At 60.9% G+C, this 8,824-nt stretch overlaps 1 protein-coding gene across 2 annotated transcripts; it reads right to left on the reverse strand.

The window, feature by feature from the left end:
• Positions 1-1,086: 1,086 nt before the first annotated feature.
• On the reverse strand, positions 1,087-7,355 carry AIRE (autoimmune regulator). Of its 2 annotated transcripts, XM_082486839.1 has the most exons (13): positions 7,194-7,355; positions 4,400-4,541; positions 4,133-4,307; positions 3,872-4,024; positions 3,691-3,762; positions 3,467-3,580; positions 3,201-3,325; positions 2,973-3,050; positions 2,571-2,686; positions 2,288-2,497; positions 2,097-2,193; positions 1,763-1,831; positions 1,087-1,624 (listed from the first exon to the last, which is right to left on the reverse strand). In XM_082486839.1, the coding sequence occupies exons 2-13, from the start codon at positions 4,538-4,540 to the stop codon at positions 1,544-1,546; spliced, it is 1,431 nt and encodes a 476-aa protein (XP_082342965.1). In that variant the 5' UTR covers position 4,541; positions 7,194-7,355; the 3' UTR covers positions 1,087-1,543. The 2 variants fall into 2 exon arrangements, with proteins under 2 accessions (XP_082342965.1, XP_082342966.1); XM_082486840.1 differs by lacking the exon at positions 1,763-1,831.
• Between the last annotated feature and the right edge of the window lie 1,469 nt (positions 7,356-8,824).

Below are 8,824 nucleotides of genomic sequence, written 5' to 3' on the forward strand. Positions count from 1 at the left end.
AGGGGGTTTTGGGGCAGGAGAGGGGGCGTGTGGGGCTGCGGGGTGCCTACGGCCATACCACCCTGAGAACGCCCGATCTCGTCTGATCTCAGAAGCTAAGCAGGGTCGGGCCCGGTTAGTACTTGGATGGGAGACCGCCTGGGAATACCGGGTGCTGTAGGCTTTTGCCGTGGGGCGGTGTGGGGCGGTGTGGGGCGGTGTGGGTGGCGGTTCCGTGCGTGGCGTTTTGGTGTCGGGGTGTTGGGGAGGGTCGCGGGTGAGGGGTGTGCGTGGTGTGAGAGGGTGTGAATGTTTCGTCGGGAGGGGGTTTTGGGGCAGGAGAGGGGGCGTGTGGGGCTGTGGGGTGCCTACGGCCATACCACCCTGAGAACGCCCGATCTCGTCTGATCTCGGAAGCTAAGCAGGGTCGGGCCCGGTTAGTACTTGGATGGGAGACCGCCTGGGAATACCGGGTGCTGTAGGCTTTTGCCGTGGGGCGGTGTGGGGCGGTGCGGGTGGCGGTTCCGTGCGTGGCGTTTTGGTGTCGGGGTGTTGGGGAGGGTCGCGGGTGAGGGGTGTGCGTGTGAGGGGTGTGCGTGGTGTGAGAGGGTGTGAATGTTTCGTCGGGAGGGGGTTTTGGGGCAGGAGAGGGGGCGTGTGGGGCTGTGGGGTGCCTACGGCCATACCACCCTGAGAACGCCCGATCTCGTCTGATCCCGGAAGCTAAGCAGGGTCGGGCCCGGTTAGTACTTGGATGGGAGACCGCCTGGGAATACCGGGTGCTGTAGGCTTTTGCCGTGGGGCGGTGTGGGGCGGTGTGGGGCGGTGTGGGGCGGTGTGGGGCGGTGTGGGTGGCGGTTCCGTGCGTGGCGTGTTGGTGTCAGGGTGTTGGGGAGGGTCGCGGGTGAGGGGTGTGCGTGTGAGGGGTGTGCGTGGTGTGAGAGGGTGTGAATGTTTCTTCGGGAGGGGGTTTTGGGGCAGGAGAGGGGGCGTGTGGGGCTGTGGGGTGCCTACGGCCATACCACCCTGAGAACGCCCGATCTCGTCTGATCTCGGAAGCTAAGCAGGGTCGGGCCCGGTTAGTACTTGGATGGGAGACCGCCTGGGAATACCGGGTGCTGTAGGCTTTTGATGTGGTTACTGTGGGGCATGGGGTCATCTGCGTTTTTTTCGCCTTTTTTTTTTTTTGTAAAGCTGGGATTTCTTTTATTTTTTTTCGTATTTTGCATTTCAGCAGTGGTTTTGGTATTATTCTATTTTTTCCCCCTTTGCATTAAATTTTGCATTTCTCTTTTCCCTGAATTTCAATTTTTTTGTACATTTCTGATTTTTATGTTTGTCTTCTGTGCATAGTTTATCAAGAGCTTTTGACATTATTGTTTGTTTTATAGATTTCTGTATTATTCATTCTATTCCTTTAGGCGGGAGTCGGGAGGTCGCAGGGCTTTACAATATTGCAGTTCCAGAGGTGCCCCTCTGCCTTTGCAGTTGCCCTGTCACAGCCTCCCCCCGCCTCTTCCTCCATCACCGTCCCGTGGGTGCTGCGGCCGCCGGGGCGTCTGCTCTAGGCGAAGAGCCCCTGGGTGTCTGCGAGGGGCCGCGCCACGCTCTGGAATGCCCATTGCAGGATCCCGTCCCAGGTGCCCTGCGGGACAGCCCCATGGGGTCGCTCTCCCTTTCCATCCCCCTCCCTGTCCCCCCTCGGGCTGTCCCCACTTCACCCACAGCCCCATGTCACCCTATAGACGGACTCTGCCTGTTGTTGTCCCCCCGAGTGCTGTACCTCGCCCAGCAGCGCGTCGAGCTCGTCCCTGCTGAGCACCGGGTCACTGCCCAGAGTGCCGTCCTCTGCCTGCGGGAGGAGACGCGTCGTGCCGGCGTTCCTGCCCACCCTCTGCCCGCACCACCGGTGACCGTGTCCAGTCCCTCTCCTGGTGCAGCCTCACCTCATTCTCCGCGTCCCCTCCGGCACATCTTCCCTGAGTTGCCCCCAGCTGCAGTCGGCCCGTCCCTCACCCAGCCTGAACCGCCATCCCTCAGCCTCCTCCCTCCCTTTGTCCCCACCGCCGCCGCCTCACGCAGCCCCTTTCCCTCCGCCATGTGCCGCTTGTACTCACCTTCGCTGCCTGTAGCAGGTGGTCGCTGGCCGCCGCGGTGCTCTCCAGGCCGCCTGTGTCCGGGGTGCCCGCGCAGGCCGTGCACAGCAACAGCCCCCTACAGCCGTCGGGGGTGACACGGACCATCAGGGCCGTGCCCCCCCTCCAAGGGAGGATTTAAGGCCGGGGTGCAGCGATGGCAGGGTGCCCACCTGGGGTCCCCGCCGGGCGCGGGGCAGGGTCGGGGTGCGGGGATGTGGGTGAAGCAGCGGCCGCAGACGCTCCCATCACCTCCAGCACGCCGAGGGCCACACGCCTCCTCCCCCACGACCTCGGAGGGTTTCTCCACGGCCATGTCCACCTCACACAGTCGGTCCTGCTCGGCCACGCTGGCTACACAAGAGCCACACCGCCACGTCCCGCTGTACAGCCAGAGCAGGGCGATGAGGGAGAGCCGGGGGGGCATCGGGGCCTGCGTGGCGTCCCTGGGCTCACCTGGGGACACGGGGCAGTGGGGGCACCAGGCAGGCGAGGTGGAAGGCCCTGGGGCATCCATCGCAGCAGATGAGCTCGCCACCATCACCGCACACCGCACACTCGTCCTCGTTCTCCTGCCCCGGCGGGGGGGAGAGCGGGCAGGGGGTCACCACCACCACCCCCTGGGTGGCACCGGCAGACAGCCGTGGCTGCGGCAGGGCTCCTGCTGGCGGGGGGACCCCATCGCCCACTGCCCCCACCTCACCACACCAACCCCTCCCAGGGCGGGGGGGGGGGGGAGCCCGGTGACCCCCATCGGCTGAGCCGCGGGGTGCCCGTGCTCGGCCAGGCCAAAGGGAGGTGCCGGGGACGCCCCGGCTCTGCGGGCACCCCTCGGGGCGCTGACATGCCGGGCCTCACCTGGTGGGGCGCGGGGTCCTGGCTGGGCATGGCGGGTGCCGGCAGCCGGCCCTGGGGCGGCACTCGGGGCTCTGCGCTCTGCGGGAGAGGGGTTTGGGGGAGCCGCCGGGACAGCCCGGTGTGGGGGCACAGCCCCAGGCCATGGCTGCTCCCCGCCGCAGCCTCGGGCAGCTGCAAAAGCGGGGTGAAAGATTTTGAGGGGTGCGGGGGGCAGGGAGGGATCCATACACTTTGGGATGCTTTGGGCCGGGTGGGGGGCTTCAGGCTGCGGCTTCTGCTCCTGGCCCCCGGCTCCTCGCAGGCGGTCGGGGCGTAGGGCTCGTCCCCGTCTTTGCTGCCCATCTTGGAGCTGCCTGCAAGAGAAGCCGAGAGCAGCTCTGTTGCCCCCCTCCCCCCCCCCCCATGCCACCCCCCTGCCTGGGTTGGGGGGGCTTCCCCTGGGGGAAGCGGGGGCAAAATTGCCTACCAGGGCAGTGGGGCTGCGCTACACCTACCCGGCTCCAGCACGTGTTTGATGAGGATGGCCTCCGCGGCCCCACGGGTGACGGGCACCTCACCGCCCGCCACGGCCACCGCTCTCTGCACCGAGGCGGCCACAGCCTGGAGAGCTGCGGGCAGGGGTGGGGGGCTCAGCGGGGCAGGCAGCCCACCACCCCCACCGCGGGCAAATGGGAGGGGGGGGACAGGCAGATGCTGCCCCAGGGGGGTCGGCACTGACCGCCGGTGTGGGGGGTGCGGGGGACATCTCTGCCCTCCAGCTTCTTCACGGTCCTCGCCTTCGCCAGGGGCCCTGCGGGGTTGCGAGGGTGGGTGTCATGGGAGGCACGGCACCCTGCTGCACCTCAGGGACCTCCCCACAGCGTCCGACCCCATCTCCATCCCGCTCCAGGTCTCCGTACCGGGGCTGGTGGCGTGCCACAGGGAAGGCTGTGCCGCCCGGGTCTCCTCCCGCTCCTCGGGGGCTTTCCTCTTGCCTTGGGGTCTGTGCGGGGCCAGCGCCGTGGGGCTGGGGGAGAGACGCCTGCCGCGGCGCTGCCGCCCCAGCTCCACCTCTGCAAAGGGGACAGGGAGAGGGAACAGGCACAGCCGGCCCCGGGTGTCACCCCTGGCCGCCAGCAGCCCCCGAGGGTGATGGTCCCCTCTGCCTGCCCCGCTACTACCTCTGGGGAAGGTGCCGCGGAGGGGCCGGAGCCGGCTGTACCGCTCCAGGTTGTAGTCTTTGAAGAGAACGGCCCAGAAGTCGCGGACGGCGGCAGCGTCGCGGCCCAGCAGCCAGGTGAGCAGCGCGTGGAAAGCGCGGTGGGAGCCCTCCCGCTCCGTCCGGCTCAGTGTCTCCTGCCGGTGCCGCCGCAGCCCATCGGCACACGTCCCCGTGCTGCCAGCCAGCCCCCATGGCGCGGCCATCCTCTCCCACCCCGCGGCCTCACCTTGAAGACATGCTCGGGGACGATGTCATGGTCAGCCAGGCCATGCAGCAGCGGGAAGACGTCGTCCACCGCCATGGCGATCTCAGTGCGGTGCAGCTTCAGCAGGTGCCGCAGGTCCCCCTCGCCCCCCGGCCCTGCCATGCTGCAGGGACACCGCCGGGGCTGAGCAGCCCGCCCCAACGCTCCCCTTTAATACGCCTCGGCCACCGACAGCCGAAACCTCATCGGGCACCTGCAGCCCCACTCATTTCTGTAGGAGTCCGCGTAACCTGAGATCATCCCTCCCGCCACCGGCTGTCCCTGCGGCACGGCTGGGCTTGTCCCCGTGGCACCCCCAGACCTGGGGTTTGGGGTCAGGCTGCTCCCAGCTCTGGGGATCAACAGCTGGTGTGATGTTAGCTGAAGGACACCCAACCCCGCAGAGACCACCCCGGGGTGGCCGGGGAGAGGGGCTCAGCCGGGGTGCCGGCACAGGGGCCACCGCCTCTCTCATCAGCCAAAATTTCTGGACTTTCCGCAGCACCTGGTTCTCTCATCCAGAAACTCGGCCATGGGAGCACGTGGGAAATAATGCCATGACAGCAGGGGAAAATGGGAACATTTGCTCTGGCTACCTGCGACCCACCTCCTGCGGGCCAGCAGGAAAGCACTGGTGCCAAAGAAACTCTACAAACGCACATTTGGGTACAATTAGGGACACTGAACAAGCAAACGGCACATTCGAAGCATTGCCCTGCTGCCCTCCGGCTTGCCGGAGGGATGGCAGTGCCACAAGCGAGCCTGGGGATTCCCTGGGCAGGCACTGCCCGCAGCTCTGTCATCGCCCACTCCGGGAAATTGGGCAATAAAGTGATTTCACTGAACATACGCTGCTGTAGAAAACATGGACCCGGGCAAAACTGGCTCATGGGGAGCATCTGGCATAGAGAAGTCTGGGGGTCTGGCTGCTCCATACTAGGTGGTGGGGAAAGAGAGAGCTCCAGAAGCCCCTATTCCAATTCCCAAACTTTTGGGATTTCCCCAGGACTAACTTCCAGCCTCTCTCCCTCCAGAGATGCGTCCCTGCCCAGGAGGCTCAGCCGGAGGTGCTGTGGCCATGCACAGCCGTCCCCACACCGTGGGGCACAACCCAGCCTGAGCGGAACTGGAAAGGGGTGCAAGCGGGGATGCTCTGTTGCACGGAGCCAGGCGATACGGGTAGGAACGTTCATAAGACCTAAAAGACTGGAGCGGTGTCTGCTGGCTCCAAAGCCGTGCCAGGAGGAAGTGGCTGCCGTCCAGAAACTCGGGAAGAATAACAAGACAACACCCTCCGCGAGAGCAGGAAATACCCTCATACATGTCTGCTTAATAAATTAGCGTGTTTACCCATGGAAACACTCGCCCCAAAGCTCCTTTCAGCGTTTGGGGTGACTTTTCCCGTGGAAGCACAGGGAGCTGTGGGATGGGGGGGGGGGGGTCAGGCAGGTGCCGTGCTGGGTTCCCGTGCCCTACACCAGGATTTCAGTGCCCAGCTCTGTGGTGGCAGGGACGGCTTTGCCACCACTGGCCCAATGTGCCATCCCCTTCCCCAGGGGACAAAACATGGGGGTCGGGCTAAACAGGAGGTTCATCTCCCCTCCTGCAGCTCCCGCACAGCCCAGCCAACAGGTGCTGAGCACAAGCACAGTCAAGACACAGTCTCACAGGTCTGCTCCACCCTTCCCAGGAAAACCATTCCCCCCTCCCCCCGTGTCCCACCTGCAGTGCCACAATTTGTCACTGTCACCCTGCATTAAGCTCTCCGGCAGCCCTAGGACAAGGCTCCCCCTCCCCGTGCCCACCCCCAGGGGTGACGGCAGCTCCGTCGCTGGTGGGTGCTGCCCAACGCAGCCGCGAGCCGTGTGCCCACAGTGCTGGGCTCAGACTTGTTCTAAATTCCAACTTTGTGACTGTTTCTGTGCTCTGAATCACAGACACATTGTTTTCCACATCCAGCCCACTCAGTAGTGCAATAATTTGCATTTTTGGGTTGGTTTTTTGTGTTCCTTCCCCTTTCTGAGACGCCACACAGGTGGCAGAGCAGCCGCTGCCACGCGAAGAGGCACGTACATCCTGAGAGACCAGACGGGTACTGCTGTACTACCTGGCTCAGAGCAGACCATGGCAGCTGTAAGGTGTTTGTAAGTGCCGCGAAAAGTCAGCTTTTGCCTGCAGAGGGGTGTAAAACCCTCCCTGGGGCTGGCACGAGCCCTGGCTTCAAGGGCCCAAGCCCGGGGCGCAGAGGAGCCTGGCCACGCTCGGGTTTTGGGATGCCCTCTCTTTTCCATTGCTCCCCTTGCAGAAATCAGAGCGAAAAGGTTCAAGGGAAGTGAGTTCAATCTGAGCTCAAATCCGACTGCAAAAGCTGAAGACGTTTCTCCAGAAACGTCCAGTTAAATCGGCAAGTCGGCATCCATCAAAAGTGTTTGTCACCCCTGGGATGCACCTTGATTCTCTCCTCCCACGAAAAGCTGCTGAAGCAAACGTGCTCTTCATTTCCCATCCACACCGAGGTCCCGTGGTGCGAACCATCGGCCTCTGCGTCTCTGGGACACCAACTGCCCTGCGCCCATCTCATACAACACACAAATCTCGGAATCACAGTCGGGAGAGAACAGGCAGAAGTGGGGAACCCACCTGCCAAATCACCCCAGCCAGGCAGGGTGCCCCCCCACCTCGTCCCCAACACCCATCTCCCCAAGCCTGAAGGCACACCAAAAGCCCGAGGGAAACGCTCCCACCGCGCACAGAGGTTTCATCCCTCTCCCCTTACCTTCGGCTGCTCCAGGGTCCAGCATTTTTGGTTAAAAAAGAAACAAAAGACAAAACAGGGCTCTAGGCGGTACCCTGATCCTAGACTCCCATTTCTAGCAGCTTCCCTACCGCTGCCCCACACAGTCCGGGTGAGAGCGGGTCCACCTGCAGACTTCACGGCTGCTCCTGTAAGAGCCCGGGAGGGAAGAGCTGGAGTAGAGAAGATTTATTTTAGCTTCAGTTTCCTCTTTCCTCCCCCTTTGAAAAGAAGAAACAAAAGCCCAGAAGTATGTTATATTAATTTATTTGGGACACACCAAAAAAGGAAAGTCAACAACTGTTAACGTACAAAAGTACAGAATTCTGGGACAAGATTTACTGTCCTGATTAAAAAGGCACCATGGTCCCAAAGAAGAGTAATCAGAATACATCATTTAGAAATTTTCCCCCTGTTGCAGCAGAAACAGAGCCAGGCTTTGGCTCTATCCACAGTCAAACCCAGTTAAAAAAAACAAACAAGTATGATTTAAATGCGATAAACACTGCTCAGCCTGTACAAGATGTCATGAAAAGAATCACAGCCTAGAAGGTGGTCAGACTTTTTTTTGTTTTTGTTTTTTGTTTTTTTAAAACAGCGAAGGTGAAAAACCACCAAGTGTGTAACTGAGGAAGACAGCAGACTTCTGACGTCTTCAGCTCGACTTTCTGTAAGACACGCCAGTTAAACTGAAACCAGTAGGCTGAGTGTGGGGCTTCTGAATGAAATGTAATTCCCTGTGGTATACAGGAAGTCAGATCTGACAACCTTAAATTCCCTGAATCCCTGAAAATCATAAAGCACTACACAGCTGTGTTCCATATTCGAGTCAACCCTGGTGGATTTGCTTTACACACGAGCATTTATGCTGTCAGCTATATTTGTAATACAAAGGGGGGGTTTACAGCAGTTATTAAAAAAAAAAAAAAAAATAAAATCTACTTGGGCGAGGTCCGAGCTTGGCTATATTCCCTGCTGAAACAGAGCTGCTGGTGTAAAAGCCCAGTGAGAGGCTCAAGTCCAGCACCTCAGGGCTGGAAGGCAAATAGTTTAAACGTGACATAACTTGCACGGGGAAGTCAGTGAAGCACGTCAGAGAGAGGAGAGAGAGGGCTGCGAACTCTCAAGCAGCGGAGGCTGAAGGGTGCTGCGGAACACGGGTGCGTGCTATTAAACCTGTAATGACACTATGAGTGATGCGGAATACACTGAGTTCACTAAATATTTTGGAGCAACTTACCATGGAGAACTTCTCAGAGACACAGAGCAAGGATCCCAGCAATTACTAACGAGCGAGGTCACTGGGAAGCTGATGCATCGCTCGGAGCCGGACGGATCCGTCCGTAGGCGGAGGGACGGAGCGGAGGTACGCCGGAGCCTGCCTGAGCAGCAAGGCCGGGGCCGCCGCCGCCGCCTCTTGCGCTCGCTAGCTCTGCTGCGTCCCAGTGGGACCAGCAGCTCATTCGTGTTTCATTCCTCCTTTGGCATAGGACTTCAAAGCAGTCCAAGAACTGATTCATCAAAAGTGAAGGAACTGTCAAAATTATTCGTACATGCATTTATTGTTAAAGGGAGCAAAAGCCAAAGAATGAAACAGCACGAGTTAATGTCAG

This window comes from Vanellus vanellus (genome assembly GCF_965231255.1).
Source record: "Vanellus vanellus genome assembly, chromosome: 8".
NCBI lineage: Eukaryota > Metazoa > Chordata > Aves > Charadriiformes > Charadriidae > Vanellus > Vanellus vanellus.

Excerpts from the sequence above, each read along its gene's own strand:
- AIRE (XM_082486839.1), bottom strand. The coding sequence starts at position 4,540 with ATGGCAGGGCCGGGGGGCGAGGGGGACCTGCGGCACCTGCTGAAGCTG. Across the intron at positions 3,326-3,466 it reads CAAACACGTGCTGGAGCCGG|GCAGCTCCAAGATGGGCAGC; the intron begins GTAGGTGTAGCG and ends CTTCTCTTGCAG. Across the intron at positions 1,625-1,762 it reads TCGACGCGCTGCTGGGCGAG|GGCACCTGGGACGGGATCCT; the intron begins GTACAGCACTCG and ends GCTGTCCCGCAG.